General features: G+C 34.4%; 1 protein-coding gene across 1 annotated transcript in view; it reads left to right on the forward strand.

The window, feature by feature from the left end:
* ADGRV1 (adhesion G protein-coupled receptor V1) overlaps positions 1 to 23,176 on the forward strand; it is a 502,011-nt gene that overhangs the window by 90,093 nt on the left and 388,742 nt on the right. Inside the window, exons 35-45 of the mRNA XM_028091942.2 lie at positions 5,200 to 5,330; positions 6,335 to 6,434; positions 7,133 to 7,312; positions 8,088 to 8,251; positions 13,109 to 13,202; positions 15,093 to 15,171; positions 15,274 to 15,412; positions 16,051 to 16,192; positions 17,719 to 17,981; positions 20,079 to 20,254; positions 21,051 to 21,175. Coding sequence (XP_027947743.2) covers positions 5,200 to 5,330; positions 6,335 to 6,434; positions 7,133 to 7,312; positions 8,088 to 8,251; positions 13,109 to 13,202; positions 15,093 to 15,171; positions 15,274 to 15,412; positions 16,051 to 16,192; positions 17,719 to 17,981; positions 20,079 to 20,254; positions 21,051 to 21,175 — 1,593 coding nt within the window. The remainder of the gene's footprint in view (positions 1 to 5,199; positions 5,331 to 6,334; positions 6,435 to 7,132; positions 7,313 to 8,087; positions 8,252 to 13,108; positions 13,203 to 15,092; positions 15,172 to 15,273; positions 15,413 to 16,050; positions 16,193 to 17,718; positions 17,982 to 20,078; positions 20,255 to 21,050; positions 21,176 to 23,176) is intronic.

A 23,176-nucleotide genomic window follows, 5' to 3' on the forward strand; every position in this document is an offset into this window, starting at 1 on the left:
CTTGTTCAAAACAAGTAGTAGTTTGTAGTTAGAGAATATTTTACCCTGGATTTTATATTGTGTGGATATGTTTTATGAATGAAGTGCCAAACTAGAAAAAAATTAGAAAATGTCTATTTTTTCTTAAAAAATAAAAATTTTCTTGATTCTTAACATTTTACATCATATGTAGGATTTTGCATGTACAGGTTAATTTTTGCTTCAAACATTTTAGCAATGTTGTTTTGTCTTTGAATAAGTCTATTTGTGATAAAACTGGTATTTAGTAGCCTGTGTTTCACTATAGTCTGTGTTTAGAAATAAGAATAAATAACCATACCTCAGAAAGAGAAGAAACAACAAGGATATAGATCATGTATTTGGACTTCTATTTCATAGATGAGAAAACTGTGTTTAGCACAAAAAAGAGAAATAGAATTCTATAGAATTCTATACACAGAGAGATTAGGTGACTTGACAAGGTGATCCAGCTCATTGTTTGCTGTGCTTGAAGCTAAATATGTTTTAGTGTGCATTACCTTGTACTTCACTGTACTCCCAACTTGTGAGTTTATTTAACTTACCAATGCAAATGTCTGAACTATTTTCCAACACTCTTTCTTTTTATCAGTGGTTCAGAATCTCATGTTGTCACAGCAGTAGTGAATAAAAATGACTAACACATTGCTCTAAGTCCAATCTAAAGACAGATCAGCAACTTTAAAAAAATTATTTGTAATATAAGTAAAAGTCACTGTAGAAGTTAATGTCAAAAATAATGACAACAACAATAACATTTATTGAGTGTTTTCTGTATGCCAGACATTTCACATCCATTATTGCACTTAATTTGAACAACAGTCCTATAAAGTGGGTATAATGGCATACATCTCATATTCTCATAAGGAGAGTGAATTTCTGAGAAATTAAGTAGCACACAGTTATTCATAGTGGAGCTTAACCAAAGCCCACTATGTCCAAAGTCCATAATATAAGGAAATTTGTGAGAAGAAATTATGTTTTGCTTGAACTTAATCTGCTGTAGAACTCGACATTGCAGGAACTTTTGGCAAATATTTCAAGTGACTTGAGTTGGAAAAATAATGACTTTGAGTAACAATGTTTGTGTGAGAGAAGCAAACTAATGAGAAAACCTGACTCTATCTCATGTTAGAGGTGGAAATTAGGTTTTTAGAGATAATAGTTGAACTCAGGAGAATTAATAGGATCTTTGTGGATAGAGGAAGAAAAGCAAGGTGTCAAAGATGGAGCTGTGTGGAACATAAGGCTAAGGTGCTGAGAAAGGAAAAAGACCTTTTTGGAGAGAGAGAAGGCTCTGCCAGAGGTGGGAAGAGACAAAGATAAGAGTGTGTTTTCATTAATTATCAGAAAGAAGGTAATCACTGTGTCTCATGCTAACATGGGCAACCAGTGAGATTAGATTCCCAAATGGGCTGGAGGAGACAGTGGTAACTATAGAGGATTTTAAAGAATTTGGGATGGGAAGCAAATATCTAAGAATGTAGAGGTCTTTGGGCGGTGCTCCTCAAAGTAGGGTCCTCAAATCATTGCCCATCCACAGAGTGTTTGCTACCGATTTGTGGCAAGATAAGTTTAGAAGTTCAAATAAGCCTTTCTAGAAACTTTTATAACATTTTTATTTTGCTGATATTCAGAAGCATTGTTTATGGGCTTATAATTTGTATGTTTGTTTTTTTTTTGCAAAGAGGAAAAAGTTTAGTAATTAAAGTAAATGGCCTAAATGTGTTATTGGTAAAAAAATGTGCATTATCTTATTACTCTATGAACATGGGTTTGGTACCAGAAATAAAACACTGACTTGCTTTTATTGCTTGCATGTGTGCTCCCTAGATTTTTCATATTTTCTAAATAAAAATTGGGGTGAATTTTTATTCCTTTTCTTACTTTCCTGTACCTTTATTCCTAAGTTTTTTCCTAGAATCTGAATTTTCTTTTTTCAAAAACATTATGTTGAACCTCAATGATTCAGAATTTTGTGTGTATTTTTTATGTTACCACAAGCTTGCACAGAGAAATGTGTACCAAGCATATTTGTTTACTAAAGTGAATTAATGAAAACTTCATGGTGATTCTTCAAGATAACTGTTAAACAAACAGGGTAAAAAAAAAATCATGCCAGGTAGTCTTAAACAATGTTAACACTGTTTTTGGCCTAGTGTTAGAGTTTCATTTATGTGGTTAGGTTTAAAATGTGGACAATGCTGAACTTCTGGCTCTAGAATACATTTTCAGTTCATGGGGAGGAATTTTCTTAGTGTTTAACAATGTACTGAATTCTGTAGAATTCTATTTCTGTTTTTTGTGCTAAAACAATTGGACAGATGCCCAGTGGTAAAATATTACTTTCTTTCAGATGGAATGGGAAAATTTAAAAATATGGAACAGTAGATTTTTACTGTGTTTGAAAACTATGTATAAATGTGCCCTTTATAAATCCATATTAGATGTTTCACTCAGTCATCCATCTCAGCAACATCATAATCATCATATCATAGTCAATGGATTTAAAATTTGCCCTTTTAACAGAGACAATTTGAATCCTTTTTAGGCAAAAACTTGAACAAGAAATGCATTTCTCTTTAAAAATACAGAGCTGCTATATTAGAAACACTCAACTTTTTTCTTAATGGTTTATATTGATAGTTTGTGTGGCACACTATTCATATCCCTATAATTAGTTTAAATCATTTCTGTCTATTGTAGAGGGCAGTTAATTTGGATAGCCCATGTATAGCGTGTATACATGTATCTATTAAAATATATTTCCTGTATTTTAATTTTCCATTATTATTACACACAGTGTAGTTAATGTTTGTCTTTTAGAAAAACTCTTGGTTTGTTTTGGGAACAAGTAGACAAAATACTCAGGGTTATTAAAATACATTTTATGTTTATATTTCTTAATCTGCATTAGGCTAGGCCTAGATGCTATATGATAGATCATCTGTTTTAGAGTAAAAGTCCAACTTTTGGTGGACTCTGGATTTTATATGAAGATGGTCTTCCGGGTATGTTGTCAGACTCTTCTGTAGGTAAGGGCCCTATTTAGGCTTTCATCGTGGGCGAACACAAGAAGATAGTGTAGCACCTAGTAAAATATTTATATGAAAATTATAACCTACTCTCTGTAGGACGTTCCTTTTATCCTTTCCTTTATATTTAAAAGACTAAGCACTTGTTTCTCAGTTTTCCTTTTTCCTTTTTCTCAGTTTCTCCTTTTCTACAACTGTTTTTTGACTCCTTATCCAGGTAACTTTCTGGTAATTTTTCCCAGGAGACATTTTAAATGGACCTGGTTCCTGAGAGTCTGCCTTAACAAGGAAAGTCACTACCTCCATTTTGGTTATTTATTAGGAAAATTTTCACACTGTTCATGCTTTTTTCACATGATTTGCAGTAGGCTTGGCTTACAAGATTGTATTTAAGGAATACTTTCTTTACCTTTTATTTATGTGTACACTTGTGTGTGTGTGTATGTCCTGTTTCAAATTGTGTTTCTTGCAATATTTTCTTGCAGGTTACTTGCTAAATTTTTAAAGATGATATTGACTTTGAGGTATTAGACTTTGAGGATTTTAAATGTAGTAAGTTTGTAGGAGGATTTTACTTTTCTCTCCTTAGCATTTCATTTTTATTTTCACCTTTTAATGGTATATTATTCCCAAATCTCCATGTACAATCTTGCAACCATTTTTTATTATTATGGTTATAGGTTCCCCTTCAACATGGATCTTTATTGACCTACAATTTGTTTTCTGGCCACTTGCGTTCATAATGCATTTTTAGCACTTGATCAAACTTCTGTAATTTTCTTCTTGAAGTATTACTAAGTTTTGTGACTTAAAAAAAAATGAAACCTGTGACTCTTTAAACCTTTTTAAACCTGTGTCACCAGACCACACTTAGGTGAAAGTGCTTAATTACTCCAAGGCTCTCTTTATGTCTCTCAGGAATAAACTCTTTGTTTAATACAAAGCTGCCCTATGAGAAATTCTGCAAGGTGTGCAATAGAGGAACTCTAGGATTTCATAGTCATGCCTCTGTTTGTTCATATGAATTATACAAGTAACACAAATTTTGGCAATTATGGCTGATTGTACAGGCTTTTAGTTACCCTGAGACAATCTGATTCCTAACTAGCAGTACCTATATGTTTAAAAAAAAATCCAAGACATAGTCTACAACTGTAATGGTGATTAATTTTTTTTTGTAATGAAACACTTAAAAATGCATACATTGAAGTGTCTGAGGAAATATTATTTAAAAGTCTTTCTGATGCTTTGCTTTCTTATGTTTCCCACTCCCAAAATAATTCATTGCACTAAAGTTACGTGTGCTTAAATTTAGTATGAAAATTTTAGTGTGTTGGCACTACTTGGCATCGTGTAAGACTTTTGAATTGAGCGTATTTTCAGCAAGCTATGTGGCCATCAGCAATACTCCCTAGGAACTTACTTTCCACTTTCAGTGGTTTAAAAGAAATGATTGTCATGATTTTCTTCAATTTTACAAAGTATTATGTGAGGAGAAAAACCAGGAATGGAAAGTGTAAAGTGTCTAGAATACCTCAATTACCCAGGAAGGAAAACTGTAACTTTGGTGAAGTTACAGAGGCTCATGTACAAATTTGACAACTTTCCTTTGTATTTCTTTTTATAAAACAAAATCATTGATGGTATATGTAAGTTACAATTTAAAGAAATGTGATTTTCAGGTATTTGCAAGCATTTTTATGCATGCATTGTGTAAAATCACATTGCATATCAGTGTAAGGAATTTGTGTCCTTTTGAGAAGTGGAAGAAGAATTTACTTGTGTTATTACTAGTTTTGACCATAAGGACTTTATTATTTTCTTTAATTTACAGAACATTTATGTTCTGATGCATGTTTTGGAGTGTATAAAAGTTTGTGTTTCCCATTTTAGCATGTGCTTTTGGTAATTTTTACATATTGAACTTCCTGAAATTCTACTAAATGAAAGTATTTAAAAGTGGGATCCCTGTGTTAATAAACAATAAGCATGTATAAAGCTTCTGGAAAGTCCAAAACAGAACAGCCTTGTAATGTTCTTGGAAAAGGTGCTGTAATAGTTGCATGTTTGGGATTTGGGTTTTGTTGAGTTCAAATGTTGTTTATTTTCCATTAAACATTTATCAATCTGTACATTTCATTTGCAGGAGAAATTTTGCAATTCCATGTGGTAAGAACACCCCCTGGTCGAGGAAATGTTTCTGTTAGCTGGAAAATTATTGGGCAAAATCTAGAACTCAATTTTGCTAACTCTACTGGACAACTCTTTTTTCCTGAGGTAATACCACAAAGAAAAGATTTAACACAAATATGTAGAGAAGACAGTATGTTTTGAAGAAAATGGGAAAACTCTGTGTAAAACAACATTTAACAGAGATTGATGGGAGAGCTTGCTAGAAAGCTAGAGGAAGAACATTACTCAGAGAAGTTCTAAGACTTAAAAAGTGGTTTTTTTTTTCCTATGTACATGGCAGATCTTCTTGAAGGAAACAGCAGATATCAACTTTGTATTTGAGCCAAGTTCTCTTGCTGCTCTCCTGGCCTCCCATTTTTGGTGTCCACTGTGTCGTTCCAAACATGATGGGTAGTGCTTGTCCTTCTCTCTTAACTCCTCACTGTCTTGAAACTTTACATGCAAGAGTATAGCAAATATAGCTCTAAAAACAAATATCTTTTTATGTCCTGTTCACACTGTATTTTTGAGGTGCCATTTAGAAGCTCTTTCTGATAGTTTGAAAGAAGGCAATTGGTGGGAAATAACTTTATGAAAGCATTTCTTGGTTAGGAAATCACCATTTAATCCATCTTCGTCTCCTTTCCACACTCACTCAATATGAATTCTTGTTTGATAATGAATTCCATATTCTTTTTCCTTATCATTTCCACTCCGTTAATATTAAGCTAACCCCCATAACTTTCTGCCTTGAGTAACTACATGGCCTCCTAGTACCTGCTTTTCTGCAACATGGCCTTCTTTTTCACCACTGCCGTAGAAATCCCCCCAATGTATTGCTTTGTCTTAAAATTTCAATAGTGCTACATCATATATTGGGTAAGATCTACATTCATTAGCTCAGCATTCAAGATCCTCCACAATTAGCCCCTGTCTGCTTTATGCCTAGTTTCCCATGAGTCAGTGTTTTTATTTTTTATTTTTTAAGCCACAGGATGCTTGCTTAAATGTAAATGTATTTGGATGCACAATTTATAAATCTAATAAAAGCAGGAAGTATTTTGTGTTCGGTGACAATAGAAGGATGAATTTCTTTCTGTTTCTCATAGGGGTCATTGAATAAGACAGTATTTGTGCATTTGTTGGATGACAACATTCCGGAGGAGAAAGAAGTATACCAAGTCATTCTGTATGATGTCAGGACACAAGGTAATTCAAAATTCAATTTATATTTTTTTCTAGTGTATTATTCTTTTTAGAAAAAATAATTCTTGCCATCTCTATATTTAACAACTAGATGCATACTAGTTAAAAAGTATCACTTTGCTTTTTTTTAAAGTGTAACTTTAAATATTGTCTTCCCATAAAAATGTTAGATCTAAAAAAAATCAGCTCCAAATGGGAACACTTCTCTTTGTGGACTCAGGAAAAACCTTTAAAAATTTTACTAAATATTTTCTTAGGGAATAAAATACATTTCCAAAGGAAGAATTTTTATTATTAATTAATAATAATTATAAATATTACTATATATTTAATTATAAATTATTTATATTAGCAGACCAATTTGGATTTGGACCATTTATATAGATAATTCAAATCTAATCACTTTGAGCAAATTATCTGGGTATTTTCTTCAGTGTCTCCTCAATATCTACAATTCAGAAGACCATTATAGTAAATAATAAAGATAATACCTCAAGTGAAAAATATTATAATTTACTATCTAGAAAAAGAAAACTAAAATGTAGGTTCTGTTTGTCAACCTGAAGATTTCTGTTAGAGTGAATGAAATAGAACACTGTATGGGTACTTCAGTATGTTTCAGAGAGTGGGGCTATATTTTAAGTATCTAGAAGTTAATGCCAAATCGCTGTTAGATTTCTTGTGATCCCTGGTGTTTTTAGGAGTCCCACCAGCAGGAATTGCTCTGCTTGATGCTCAAGGATATGCAGCTGTCCTGACTGTGGAAGCCAGTGATGAGCCACATGGAGTTTTAAGTTTTGCTCTTTCGTCGAGATTTGTTTTGCTGCAAGAGGCTAACATAACAATTCAGCTTTTCATCAACAGAGAATTCGGATCTCTAGGTTTGTGTTACTCTAGAGTGAATGGAGTTTCTAGGCAGGTTCTTTTTTAATATTCTACTTGTGTGAATGAAAGCCATTGCTAACACAAATCAGAGACAGGAAAAAAAATTTAGTATTTGTTAATTTGGAACAGGACTTTATAACTTCTTTATTTTTGAAGTTTATTTATTTATTTCTTTTAGTAATCTCTACACCCAGTGTGAGGCCCAAACCCACAATCCCAAGATCAAGAATCCCAAGCTCTTCTGACAGAGCCAGCTAGGCACCCCTAACTTCTTTATTTCTGAAAGATTCAAGTAATTATCTATCACCACAGAAATGCTGTGTAATAATCATAAAATTTCAGCAGTGTATAATAATAGGCTGGCTCTGGGTCTGCTACCATATGTTGGGTTTGGCCAAGGGTGGCCCTTCTCCAGATGTCTCTCATTCTTCTCCTGGGATTATTGGAGGCCAAAGAAAGTGAGCAAAAGCATGCCAGGCCTCTTGAGGTCTAGGCTTAGAACTAACACACAATCTCTTTTACTTTGTACTCACAGCCAAAACAAGTCACAGTCACACTCCCAAGTCAAGAGGCAGTGCAGTATACCTTGCCCACAGTGGGACATCACTGAGCCACTACATGGTAAAGGCCAAGGATATAGGAAAGAAGTAAGGAATTGGGGCCAACAGTACAAAGCTACTGTAGGAGTTAGGAAAGTAAAAAGGCTAATGCTATGATATTATTTTAAAAGTTTAAATAATTATAAAATCTTTTATCATCCAATTCAATTAGGAGCCATTAATGTCACATATAGCACAGTTCCTGGAATGCTGAGTCTACAGAACCAAACAGAAGGAAACCTAGCTGAGCCAGGTGTTGACTTTGTCTCGGTAGTTGGGTTTCTGATTTTAGAAGAAGGGGAAACAGCAGCTGCCATCAACATTACTATACTTGAGGTAAAACTCTTTATTTTGCTATTATTATATTAAACCTGAATAGCCACAAAGAAAGTGGAAATTGATGGAATATTCTGGTGCCTTTAAATCAGCTTATTTCTTTTTGTGATTTTTTTAAAACCACACAGGGGTTTCTGTTCTTGTCTGAATAGGCTGGTCTGCTGCTGTGTATTTTATTAAAGAAACAATGGAATATTACTCAGCCATCAGAAAGGATGAATACCCAACTTTTACATCCACATGGATGGGACTGGAGGAGATTATGCTTAAGTGAAATAAGTCAAGCAGAGAAAGTCAGTTATATGGTTTCACTTATTTGTGGAACATACGAAATAGCATGGAGGACATTAGGAGAAGGAAGGGAAAAATGAAGGGGGGGAATCAGAGGGAGAGATGAACCATGAGAGACTATGGACTCTGAGAAACAAACAGGGTTTTAGAGGGAAGGAGGGAGGGGGTATTGGTTAGCCCGGTGATAGGTATTAAGGAGGGCACGTACTGCATGGAGCACTGGGTGTTATATGAAAACAATGGATCATGGATCACCACATCAAAAACTAATGATGTATTGTATGGTGACTAACATAACATAATAAAATTAAAAAAAAAGAAACATCTTATGATAAAGAGAATTTCCTTAGGGCAGTCCCCTTTAAGATAGGCATTGGCCTGAGAGATTCCAGGGGAGCATTTTGATTATTCCAAAGAATTCATTGGGCCAGCAAATCCATGTAGGTCAGCATTTTAGTTGTTAGGACTGGTTAAATTAGAGACAGTGAGAAACTCACTAGAGGCTGTTGGTATAAAATGTGATTATGGCCAAACTTAAAAGTTATCACTGGTGGCTGAAATTGCATTTTAAATGATTTTTCATATTGTGAAACCTCATGCTGTTTCGGGACTCAGTGTTTCAGCTACCTGAATATGCTTCCAAGAGGTTTATGAAAATGGTATGTATGGAGAGGGTAGGAGATGGTATGTGTGGTGGGTGGGAGGGAAAAGAATAAATATTGCTTTAGAAAAATGTTCAATTACTATGTATTTTGGGGGTTCTATTTTTGAAAAGGTTTTATTTTCTCAGAGGCTTTTTACTTTTACAAAATTATAAGTAGTGCAAACCATCAACCATATAAGTAACTCTTATTTTTTTGATTACCATTGGATGATGACCTAATACAATAGTATGAGAACTCTAGAGCCTATAAGAGATAATATTTAGCATATGACATAGAACACACGATTTGATAAATAAAACTTTCAACCAAGTCTTCTTTCAAATATATAATCTATTAATATAACTGAATATAAATAAATGGATTATTTCTTACATATGATAGTTTTTAAAACAGAAACTATGTAGCCAACCCTTCTTTTCTTTGCAGAGTCTAGTTTTATGAACATAGGGTTTCCACTTTCCCTTTTTTTCTCCTTAGGTCTTTGTAGCCTCTTCTGTTCCTTGAGTAGCATGAGATTAAGAGACTGCAGGCCTATATGTACAGAAATCAGCGAGGCTTGGGTTGGCGGGGGGGGGGCGGTGGTCAGTGATGGAGGGTTGTTGCATGAGAGTGAGGAGCATTAGGGATGGATGGGGGACTGTCCCTTTTACATCCCTGATTCTGTAACTTCCTTTGGTGTATATATTATAGAAGACAGTTTAGAGACTGTTTCCTATTTTTTCACATGGAAATATATCTACATTAAATAAAATGAATAAAGGGGCACCTGGGTGGCTCAGTTGGTTAAGCGTCTGCCTTTGGCTCAGGTCATGATCTCAGGGTCCTGGGATCGAGCCCTGAGTCAGGCTCCCTGCTCGGCGGGAAGCCTGCTTCTCACACTCCCACTCCCCCTCCTTGTTCTCTCTCTCTCTCTTCAAATAAAGAAATAAAATCTTTAAAAAATAAAATAAAATGTATGTACTGACATTATACACACACTCATATACACACACACATTGGGTTTTTATGTAAGTATTGTTGGCTGTCTGGTCACAATTGACATGGGTTTTGCTTGTCCTCAAGTTTTGAACACCTGCCTTATTTTCAGTGCTGTTATGGGCCCTAGTGATTAATAGTAATTGTGTATTAAAATTAACCATCACAAATAGCTATCACTTTTTTTAAAAGATTTTATTTATTTATTTGAGAGAGAGAGAGAATGAGAGAGAGAGAGAACAATCAGGGGGAAGGGCAGAGGGAGAGGGATAAGCAGCTTCCCCTGCTGAGTGGGAAGCCTGCCACAGGGCTCGATCCCAGGACCCTGAGATCATGACTGACCTGAAGGCAGACGCTCCACCAACTGAGCCACCCAGGCGCCCCTAGCTATCACTTTTTAAGGACTCTTTCTAGGCCAGGCGCTGCATACTTATTATTTTTAATCATTATTATTATTCCCAAAGTAGATATTATTTCCTCCATTATAAAGATGGGGGAAGTGAGGCCTTTAAGTTGAAGTAACTCACTTAAAGTTACAAAATTTGGTGTTGGGTCTCCTTGACTGTGAAGCCTGTATTTTTTTCATGGTATTCTATTCCACATTCCAATCACTGGATAGTAAGGTAATTTAAAATCTTTTGCTCCCTTTATATTTAAAATAGATTAGTACATTTATGTGATTGGTTTACATACTGTGTTAGTCTAGGAAAAAATGATATATTAGCAGTTTTATGTGGTTGAACCTAATAACTTATCACAGAGCCAGGTATAAATTTATACTTTTAATGTCAGATTTATTGAAGTATAATTAACAAGTACTGCATGGTATCACTTATATGTAGAATCTAAAAAATACATAAAATGGTAAGATATTTAAAATGTATATTGTGGTGGTGATATGATATATGTATACATTGTGAAAGGGATTCCCCCATCTGTTTAATTGACACATTCATCACCTCACATCTGTATCTTTTTGTGTGTGTGAAAATATTTAAGTTCTATTCTCCTAGCAAATTTCAGTTATATAATACAGTGTTGTCAACTCTTGTCACTATGTTTTACATGAGATCCTCAGACCTTACTTATCTTATAGCTGAATTTGTACTCTTTTACCAATTTTCCTTCTTCCCCCTTCCCCCAGTCCCTGGCCCTGGCCACCAGTTTTCTACTCTCTGTTTCTATGAGTTTTAACTAACTTAGTTTTTCTTTCTTTCTCTTTCTTTCTTTCTTTCTTTTCCTTCTTTCTTTCTTTCTTTCTTTCTTTCTTTCTTTCTTTCTTTCTTTCTTTCTTTCTTTCTTTCCTTTCTTTCTTTCTTTCTTTCTTTCTTTCTTTCTTTCCTTCCTTCCTTCTTTCTTTCTTTCTTTCTTTCTTTCTTTCTTTCTTTCTTTCTTTCTTTCTTTCTTTCTTTCTTTCTTTCTTTCTTTCTTTCTTTCTCCTTCCTTCCTTCCTTCCTTCCTTCCTTCCTTCCTTCCTTCCTTCCTTCCTTTTGTTCTTTTCTCAAACTCCACTGATAGTGCATGATACCATGCAGTATTTGTCTTTCTCTGTCTGACTTACTTCACTTAGTATAATGTCCTCTAAGTTGATCCATGTTGTTGCAAATGGCAGGATTTCCATCTTCCACGTGGCTGCATAATATTCCATTGTGTTTATATATACCACATCTTCATCTATTCACTCATTGATGGACACTTAAGTTGTTTCCATATCTTGGCTATTGTGAATAATTCTGCAAATATGGTGTGGGATTGCCGGATTATATGGTAGTTCTGTTTTTAATTTTTGGAGGAACCTCCATATTGTTTTGCATAGTGACTGCCCCAGTTTGCCTTCCCACCCAGAGTGTACGAAAGTTCCCTTTTCTCCACATTCTCACCAATACTTATCTCTTGTCTTTTTGATAATAGTCATTCTGACAGGTGTGAGGTGATGTCTCATTCTGGTTTTGATTTGCATTTCCCTCATGATCAATGATGTTGAGGACTTTTCATGTATGTATTGGCCACTTGTATACATCTTCCTTGGAAAAATGTCTATTCAGTTCTTTGTACATTTTTATTTTTTATTTTATTTTTTTTAAAGATTTTATTTATTCATTTGAGAGACAGAGAGAGAATGAGAGACAGAGAGCATGAGAGGGAGGAGGGTCAGAGGGAGAAGCAGACTCCCCGCTGAGCAGGGAGCCCGACGCGGGACTCGATCCCGGGACTCCAGGATCATGACCTGAGCCGAAGGCAGTCGCCCAACCGACTGAGCCACCCAGGCGCCCCAGTTCTTTGTACATTTTTAAATCAGATTATTTGTGGTGCTTTTTTTTTTGCTGCAGAGTTGTATGAATTCTTTATGTGTTTTGGACATTAACGCTTTATCAGATATGTCATTTGCAAATACTTTATTGATTCCATTGGTTGCCTTTTCATTTTGTTGATGTTTTCCTTTGCAGAAGCTTTTTAGTTTGAGATAGTCCCACTTGTTTATTTTTGCCTTTTTTTAAAAGATTTTTATTTTTTTATTTGAGGGAGAGAGAGAATGAGAGAGAGAGAACATGAGAGAGGAGAGGGTCAGAGGGAGAAGCAGACACCCCGCTGAGCAGGAAGCCTGATGTGGGACTCGATCCCGGGACTCCAGGATCATGACCTGAGCTGAAGGCAGTTGCTTAACGAACCGAGCCACCCAGGCGTTCCAAAACTAATTTTGCTTTTGTTGCTTTTGCTTTTGGTGTCAAATCTGAAAAAAAAAATCATAGTCAAGACATGTTTATTTTTTAAATTTTAAATCTTTTTATTCTAGGTTTGCATTTTTATACTTGCTATATACTATTTAAGCATATATATTTATCAGATAATTTTAAAAAACTGCTTATGAGAGGTCATTACTTTGAGAGCATAACAATAGGAGATTTAATGGATATAATTTTTACAGGATGACATACCAGAGCTAGAAGAATATTTCCTTGTGAATTTAACTTATGTTGACCTTATCATGGCTCCTTTAACTTCATTTCCTCCTAGACTAGGTATGATATTTGTTTGTTTGCTTTTGTTTATTTACTTCAAACAAAGTAAAGTTATTCATTTCTTAATCAAAAGTGATAACTGTAATACTTGTTAATCTCACTATAGAAGAAAATCTGGTGAGCTTTTAGATTTATTTTAATTTAGAGACTGTCATCTATGGCAGTTTTATATATTGGAGATTGTAATCACATTTATGAGTTATTTATTGTATGATGCTTTTTAAATTTTACAGCTATTTATAACCAAATTTGTAATCTTCAAAATAGAATTAGTTCTTAGGGAGGCATTTTTCCTTTTAAAGTTTCATTTGCTGTTTTCATTAGATCTCTAAACTATCAGATGATTTTATTTTCCTTTAGGTTAAGCAGAACTTTTGTTTGTTTGTTGTGTTCTCTGCTTCTTTTTTGACCTTTACCTCTTTCTTTTCATGCTTTAGAAAAGACTCAGTTAATTCATTACAGACTGAAAGGTAAAACTTGAACCTCAGTTTAAATTTATGTAGATTAAAAAGATGTATTCTTATTTTAAAATGCAAACTCTTTTTGCAGTTTAGACATTTAATATTGGGGATTTTATGTGAAATTTGTAGGTATGATAGCCCAGGAGGTGGTGGTGGTGAATAGCACTGTGGTAGCCTCTTCCCCATACCTTGGTTCGAAGGTGGTCTGGACAGGGCGGGAAATTAGTCTGGGTTAAAGGAGGAGAAGCATGGCCAAGAGGAGTGAGCTAAGGAATAGGGGTTCTTCATTCATTTTTGAGGCTCAGTTGGACAACTTTGAAAATAAAGGAAGGGAATAATCAATTTTTAACATATTATTATTATTTGAAAAGTTTCAATATTTTTGCAAAAAAAATACATGACTCCTGGGACTAGGCTGTTGATATCAGGCATTTATTACAAGATATTTATGCTAAGAAAGCTAACAGATACTTCATATTTCTTTAAACTCATATTAGAGGTAATTTAAATAGTTTAACTTTGGTTTAGTGCTTTCTAATGCCCTTGTTTCAAGTGCTTTATATGTTAGTACCATCATTCTTTCTACTTTCACATTTTACATATGACGGAGCTGAGGCTTCAAGAAGCTTAATTATGTGCCCAGAGTCACACAGCTAGGAGATGCTGGAGCTGGGCTTGTGCTTTGTAGTATCTAGTCTGATGGGCACAGATTTTGATTTTGTATTCTTTTTTTTTTTTTTTGACAATGCTGTCTTCACTCAGAGAATTACACTCTCCCTATCCTTTCCCTGCCTAGGCAGCTGCCATAAGTATCCTAAGAGTAAGGTAGAGCATCTGGATTTTAAAAGGGAAAGGACAAAAATATTAAAAAACCAAACAGGAACAGGGTTGGTTAATATTTCAAGACTGAATAATGAATGTTGGTAGACAGAGTACAAGATAAAAAGGGATTAGAGAAATTTACTTTAGTCTCAACCTCTGTCCCCCTTAACCTTTTCCCCATCTTTCTCCCTCCTGTCTCAACTTGTATCCCTGTCTCTCCCTGCATCTCCTTCTTACACCTGTATTTTTCTCTGCAGCACTTTCTGCTTGTCTCTTCCCATTTCTTTCTCTTTTCTTCCTCTTTCTACTCCTTCCAGTGGTCTCTATTTTCCTTTCCTCTTTCTATTAAAATTATAGAAGTAAAACCATCATCTCAGGTGCTTATTTTATACTGTTCTCAGTTCATTAGATTTCTATAAGTCAGTACTCTTGTTAGCAAAAAGTTTCCTTAATCAAATATCATAAACATTTATATCTTTACTTTCTTAAACATCTTTTGAGTAATGTTGACAATATCTCTATATTAGAAATTATGTAACCTCTATGTCAAATAATTCTCTTCTTAATCATTTTTTTAATTTAAAAATATACTTCTGTGTTTTTTCAGATTCGGAGGGCTTGACTGCACAAATTATTATTGATGCCAATGATGGTGCTCGAGGCATAATTGAATGGCAACATAGCAGGTAAGACCAAGGCTGTGTGAGGGTCCTTTTCTGAGTTTCAGATTCTTTATCTACTGAATAAAAGCTTATAAGGAAAAGACTAATGTATTCTGTTTATTTTAGGTTCGAAGTCAATGAAACCAAAGGAAGTTTAACATTGGTAGCCCAGAGGAGCAAAAGGACCCTTGGCCGCGTTTCCTTGTTTGTGTATGCCCAGAATTTGGAAGCACAGCTGGGGCTGGATTACAGCTTCCCCCCAATGGTGAAATCCTTGAGAATTATAGTGATTTGGGTGTTGTATAAGTAAATTAATCTTAAAGTAATAAACTATTATATATTCCATAATAAATTAGGGCAGAAGACTTCCTCATTGTGGAACAGCTTCCTTCATTATTTTAGTAAAATATGTAAATTGAATTTTTAGTTCTAAAGATTATTCTATATTTTATTTTATTCATTCATTTTGTTTTAATATTTGATACTATTTTATTCACTACCTTATTGCAATACTTGATAATGGAGACCACAAGTTATTGTGTCAAAGAATTTTTGTCATTATATTTATATCAGAGCATTCCAGAGTGTTTCTTGAAAATTTTAAGTCTTTTAATTCTTTGTTTTAATTTACTGAAACATCATTAGTGTTTTCAAATGCTTTTTGTCTCTTGATGCCTTTTATTCCTTAGTCAAATGTTTACTTCTCTTCTTCACAAATTTTACTTTTTAAACTTAACGTTGTCAATTTAAATAAAAAGATCAAAAATAAGGGAAAATCCCTTATTTTTATTAAAATAGCTTAATTTCACATTGCCAGCCATATTGTATTTCTTGCCAAATATTCTATAAAAACTCAACCGTGTATTTAAATATAATACTGTCTACTTTTACTTTCTTGACCAGATTCTTCATTTTGTTGATGGAGAAAGATATAAAAATATTGACATCATGATTCTTGATGATGACGTTTCAGAAGGAGATGAAACATTTCAGCTGATTTTAACAAATCCTTCTCCTGGACTCGAGCTGGGAGAAAAAACAACAGGTATTTGATAATTTCTTATATAGTTCACTCTCACTCATGCGGTTTTCCTGATATGGAGGCAGATGTAAAGGGATTAGAGAGTCTTGATGGTTTTCTGTGCTTAGAATTAAAAATATTTTAAGCTAGACATTTTAGAATTCCTGTGTCAGTATAACAGCGCTTCCAGTCTGTGGTTGTGTGTGTGTGTGTGTGTGTGTGTAAAACAAAAAAGTAGGTTGGTAGAAAGGATAATATTAAATCATTTCTGCAGCTATTATAGGTTTTATTTAATTTTTAAATGAATATCTTTCATTTGGAATTTGATTTCTGCTCTGGTTTCCTATTTAACAATAGAGGGATTGACAAGGCTTTAATGTCATCTCATTGCTGTAGTATTTCCACATAGAGTTGAAGTATATTGATACCTAAGACATTATGGGAGCCATAATTCTTTGGTTGGAACAGTTTGACGTTGTTATGAAAACTCATCCTAGTTTACTGCTTGTTAAATATCATACTGACTGCTTAGAGAAGGTTAAAAAAGAGAGGAGACTTCATGGAAATCCATAACTACAGGATTGGAAGGGCTCTTTAAAAGTCACTTAATTTAGTTCCTCTGGTGATACATAAATCAGGTGGATTTAGAAGACCAGGGGTTGACTGACTCTTCAACCTCTTATTTTAGCTAGTGGCTGATAGTTCTTTGGGATTCCCTTAATCTAATTAACCTTTGTATTCCTAAATTATTGGCCTTTATGTGAAAAAAATCTGCAATAGTGAAAAACTTTGTAGTTTATAGTAAAAAAAAAAAGAATCTTGAATAACTCAAAAACTAGTTTTCATTTTTATTGCCATATTAATGAAACAAACTGATATTTCTAAGTCTTTAGAACCTTTCTTGAGTCTGTGGCCATTGTTTCAAATTCAAAGAGTATGTGCTTTGACAGTGGGTTTTAACTTTAAACTATGCCCCATTAATCAGCCTTCAGACTATCTCCAAACTTCCATAAAATTTCAATAAATATTCTTATATGTAAATCTTTGTATATGTTAGCAATCAAGATCATCTGTTGAGTAAGAGCTTATATTTTGAACTCTTACAATAGTTTAATAATTTTTTTTCTCTTGGTTTTCTAAGAAGATAGTCATATTGTCTAGAAAATAGTGTTAGTTCTGACTCTTTCTTTTCATTGCTTTTGTACCTGTTACCTGGTTCATAGCTCCAGGACAATGCTGAATAGTAGCAGTAATGGCAGGCATTATTGTCTTGTTTCTGTTATTAGTGGTGACCCTTCTGATGTTTCAACATTAAGTTAGGTATTTGTTACTGGCTTCCGAGGTTGAGGAGCAAGCTGCCTTTTATTCCAAGATGACTGGTTATTTTTATATCATGAATAAATATGGAATTTTATTAAATGCCTTTTAGAATTTCCCTTGTTTTGAAGGTAGTCGAGAGAAGAGTTGGCCTAGTTTATAATGAAACATTTACTTTTAACTTATAACCCACTCTATTTTCATTTATTGCTTTAATATTTTTATTTCGCCAGCCTTAATTACTATCCTTGCTAATGATGATGGCCCAGGAGTCTTATCATTTAACAACAGTGAGCACTTTTTCCTGAGAGAACCAACAGCTTTCTATGTCCAGGAGAGTGTTGCAGTATTATACATTGTTCGGGAGCCTGCACAAGGACTGTTTGGAACTGTGACAGTTCAGTTCATTGTGACAGAAATAAATTCCTCAATGGAGTCTAAAGATCTGACCCCTTCCAAAGGCTACATTGTTTTAGAAGAAGGTGTTCGCTTCAAGGTATAGTATGAAGCTTTAATGAGAATGAATAATGTTTATGAATAATTTTTCTTAGAGGAGCACCCTAGGTCCTAGAAAGAAAAAAATATGTACTCCCAGCTTAGATGACAAGATGATTAGATTACTGTGTGAAAGTGTTAACAGTGCTATCTAGTCTGCATAGAGCACTGCTAGAGAAATTTGCTCTGTTAATAAGGTAGTGGAATCTGCAAATAATAAGGAAAGTGTACATAGTGCTGTCCTGAATGTTAACTATTTAGGTAGCATGCTTCACTTTATATTATTCTTAAAACATAAACTAAAGGAAACTCCAAGCCATTTAATGTAGTCACCACCCTAGCCAGTCATTCTTTTGGCCACATTTTCAGTTAACAAAATATAATTGCTTACTTTAGCCTGCTTATGTGAGAGGCAAATATCCTAGGTGAATGGGAATAGCTTATTGGAGAAAAAATGCTGGATTTAGGTTTAATTATAAGTGATTTATACTTATAGAAGTTTACCTTCTGAAACTCCTTTTTTTGTATATTGGTAATTTTCCATTCCTGCAACTAAATCTTATTTTTTAAAACACAGTTGAAGTTTAAAGTAGCTAATTGCATTAGCTTAAGATATTTTTCAAGCCTGACATATAAAGTATAATAATTGTAAAGTAATATATTTAAAATTATTTCATCTAAAAACAGTCTACCCAGTAATTAACCTTCTTTGTGATCAGTTTGTATACACCTCAACACATTCTGAATTCATATTTATTTTCATGTCCAATTTGTTCATGTTTTAGGAAATTTGAACCTTTGATTTAAGAATATTTACATCTTGGTATAGATATAAAAGAATTCAAATTTAAAGTATTTGATGGGGGTGCCTGGGTGGCTCAGTTGGTAAGCATCTGCCTTCGGCTCAGGTTATGACCCCAGGGTCCTGGGATTGAGTCCCATGTCAGGCTCCCTGCTCAGCGGGGGGCCTGCTTCTCCCTCTCCCTCTGCCTGCCACTCTGCTTACTTGTGCTCTCTCTATCTCTCTGTCAAATAAATAAATCTTAAAAAAAAAAAATAAAGTGATGAATTTTCCACTGCTTTACATTCTCAAGCTTTTTCTTCTTTCTAAAAATGTTTTAAATTTTATTTATTTAATTTTTGTATATTTTAATTTTTATTATAATTTTATTATGCTTTCTTTCTTAAAAGACTTTTTTCACAGTGTGTTTAAAGATCTTCCTGTTCATTAGGCAAATTAAATATTAGAGCAAATTAGATTAAATAGATTTTTCTTTCATCTACATAACAGTCTTTTTCCCCATGTTTTTATTTTGAGATATAAATGGTAAATGCCAAAAATCTCAAATGCATGGGTCAATGACCTTAAAAAAATATATACCCTGATGTGACCACCACCACTCAGATTAGTATATTGAGCATTACCTCTCCCAGAAGTTTCCTTCTTGTCTCTTGCCCTTGCTAGAGGAAACTACTTTCTGGTTTCTGTCACTGAAGACTCATTTTGCTGATTCTTGAACTTCATATAAATAAAATCATATAGTGTGTACTCTTTTGTGTCTGGATTTTTTTGGTCACCATAATTTTTGAGATCTATTTGGTTGTACACATCAGTAGTTGGATCTTCTTTATTGCTGAGTAGCACTGCATTGAATAGACCACTATTTGTTTATCCATTTTTCTGTCGATAAACATGTGAGTTGTTTCTAATTTGTACTTACTATGGCTATAACTGCTTTTTTACAGTGAATCCTATACCAGAATGAGATTAATGCAGTTATGTAGCTAGTGCAGGATTAAGAGTTAGCAAAAATCAAGACCTAAATTTGTTTTTTTAATCTTAATGTTATTTTTAAATGACATAAAATTTATTTTTAGACACTCAGTGCAATATATCACGGTGTTGAAAATCTTAAAAGTGTTAACTTGAAACAGTTGTGACTATTACATATTATGGGGATCAGTATTAAAATAAAAAAGAAGTGATGTTTTCCAAAACATATTATTTTGCTGTCAAAAAAGGTTTAGCAGATCTCTTTGTATGTATGTTACAGAAATACTGTAGTCTAGTAACTTTATCTTTTGATTTTGTTTTCAGGCCCTACGCATTTCCGCCATATTGGACACCGAACCAGAGATGGATGAGCATTTTGTTTGTACCTTGTTTAATCCGACTGGAGGTGCTAGACTTGGGGCACATGTTCAAACCCTGATAACAGTTTTGCAAAATCAGGCCCCTCTGGGTTTATTCAGTATCTCTGCAGTTGCAAATAGGTACAGTTTATTCATAAGGAAATTGTCACTTCTGAAGCTAGGTAGGAGATATCTTTTGACGTAAAGAAAATGGAGAGGGAAATTGATCTCTGACTCTTTTAAAGAAGACTTTTAAAATGAGCTCTGGCAGATGGATCCGAGAGGCGTTATGCCCTCCTGTAACAAGGAGCATTAAAAACCTAATCATGTCCTGTATAATGGTATTATTAGAATTCTTATTTCTTCAGAATTCACACTTTCAGGTAAAGGCTTGCACAATTTTGTATTTTCAATAATAGTAAAAAGCAAGAAATAATATAAAAATACTTAGCTGTTTAAACCAAATGAATGACTCTTCAAGCATATATTAACATGATTGTAGTTTGAAAATTCCTCTGGAAGCGACCACATATTTGTTTTTTTATTTCTTAGAAATACTCCAGTAGATCTAGTTTTAGTAATAAGCTAAGAATTTCTGGATTCATTTTCTTCCTTGTGATATGTTTTTAGTTTATATGAGAAGAAACTTAGGAGTGACAAAGCTTTATTTATTTTTTAGAATATATAGTATGATGTTACTGACTCTGAGTATGTTCTTAAGATCATAGTATAAGATTGTAGTGCTTTTTTAATCCTCATAAATGAATATTTTGAGCTGTAGAGTCTAATTTTCCAGTCATGTGATGTTTGTGGATGGATCTCACCTTGGCTTATGTAAGTTTAGAAGTATATTAAATATATGCTAGCAATGTGATATTTATATTTAATATGTAGAAATTATATTCTTTTTCTGCTTTCTGCAATCCATTTTTTTTAGAGCCACCTCTGTAGACATTGAAGAAGCCAACAGGACTGTGTATTTAAACGTGACACGTGCTAATGGCATTGATTTAGCTGTGAGTGTGGAATGGGAGACAATATCTGAAACAGCCTTTGGCATGAGTACGTTTGGTTTCTTGCAAGAACAAAATTCTGTAACCAAGAAAGATTGCATGTATCAGATGTACATTCCCCCCCATCCCATGTATCTTATGGATCTGTTGAAAATGGAGAACAGATATCTAATTCTTTTATCGCAGCCACAAATATTTATTAAGAGCCTATCATGTGCCAGGCATGATATTGAACTTATGGTGTTTAGAATATAGGAGGAGACAGAAATAAACCAAATTAAGTTAAAACCAGTGTGTAGTTTAAAATTAGAAAAAATGTTTTAAAGGAGTAATTCTAAGTGTTATGAGAACATAAGTGACTGCTTCCTAGGAGTATCAGTGTTTGAACTAGGACTGAATGATGTATAGGGATTGATTCTACAAAGACCTGAGTTGTAGGGTCACTGGAGGGAAAGTGAGAAGCTATTCAGGCACACAAGTCTAGAGGCATGAAAGAGCCTATAAGTGAAGAACCGCCAAGTGGACATTGGAGTTAGAAATAAGGGGAAGTGTTGAGGTTGGAGAGCTAGGTAAGACCCGATAGTTCGAGAGCTTGAAGAATATGTTATGCACGTTAGTCTTTATTCTAGGGTTAACGTGATTTAGGCCAGCAGGAGGGTTGCCGTGTATATTTGTGGGGTGGTAGGATCACATTTGTATTTCAGAGATACTGTTCTTGGTACCATTCAAAGAATGAATTGGCACAGAAGAAAAGAGAGGATAAAGGGAGGCAAACAAAAGGTCAGCCCACATGCTAGCTAAGACTAGCATCTCTTGACTGGGTATGAAGGAGATACCAGAGATGATTCCTAGATTTCCAGCTTCTATAGTTAGATGGAGAGTCATGCTCTTCAATAAGAAAGGGAGTACTGAATGAGGACTAGGTATTACTTTGGTGAGGGAGAGTAAAATATGTGTGATTTAACACATTTTGAATTTGAGATACTTTTGAGAAGACGTTTCTCCAGACTCAAAGGAAAGTCTCTCTTGCAGAGATTTGGAAATCTTCAGCATGTATATTGTATTTAAAGTCATGGAAATTGATGTAAAAACCTGGAAAGAGGGACTGTAGGTAGAGAAGGGAAGAGGACCCAGACTGAGCTTAGTAGGCTCAAACTGAGTTACTAAAGAGAGGAGGATGTTACTAAAGAAGATGGAGTAGACCTGGCAAGAAACCCAGGGAATGTGGGACTGCAGGCAGCCGCACAAGAGTGTTCAAAAAAGGGAGTGGTAACTGTGTCAGTTGCTGGTGTAGAAGCCCCCAGTAAGATGACAACCAAAAATATATCCCTTGTAGTTAGCAATAGAGAAGGAATAAAATAGCAAGAGCTGTTTGTATAGAGGGATAGGAACTGAATAACATTTTGAGTGGAGGTAAGGGAATGGAGCCCTCCAATGTATGCAGCTTTTCAGGAGGTTTGACTGAGAAGGTGGGACCAAGCAAAGGTGGTGATGTGGTGTAGGATTCAAGGGGGTTTCTTTGTTCATTTGTTTAGTTGGGAGAGACCTAAGCATATTTACATGTTGATGGAAAAGGCCTATTAAATAGAGAGAGATCAAATATTTAGAACAGAAAGGGATAGTTAATAGCCGTATGATTGTCTAAAAGGCAGGAGGAGGTGGAATCCAAAAAAGAAAGATTATGATTTCTACTTCAGAATTATCTCATTATTGTGTGGGATCTGCATGCATTTTTGGAAGTACTTGTAAGAGTATATGTTGGAGATTCTTAAATGTCAGCATTGTTTATTTTTCATTCACCATCTTCCTGAATTATGGTAGGGAAGCATCTGGCCAGATAGTCAGGACTTAATGTCAAACCTTCAGAGTCAATGCAAAAACTGCGGTGTACCTTTAAAAGATGACAAGATAGGAATGAAAAATACGGTTTTCTAGGAAAGGAAATCACTAGTAGGTAGTACATATGAGGCATTGACATGATTGCTTGAACTGGTAATCTGAAAATGATCAGTAATTTATAAGGGGCCTAGATTTCAACCTTGACATTTGT

The sequence above is a fragment of the Eumetopias jubatus genome, unplaced genomic scaffold, assembly GCF_037043125.1.
Source record: "Eumetopias jubatus isolate StellerSeaLion01/CBP00866 unplaced genomic scaffold, mEumJub1_p1.0 scaffold_5, whole genome shotgun sequence".
Lineage (NCBI taxonomy): Eukaryota > Metazoa > Chordata > Mammalia > Carnivora > Otariidae > Eumetopias > Eumetopias jubatus.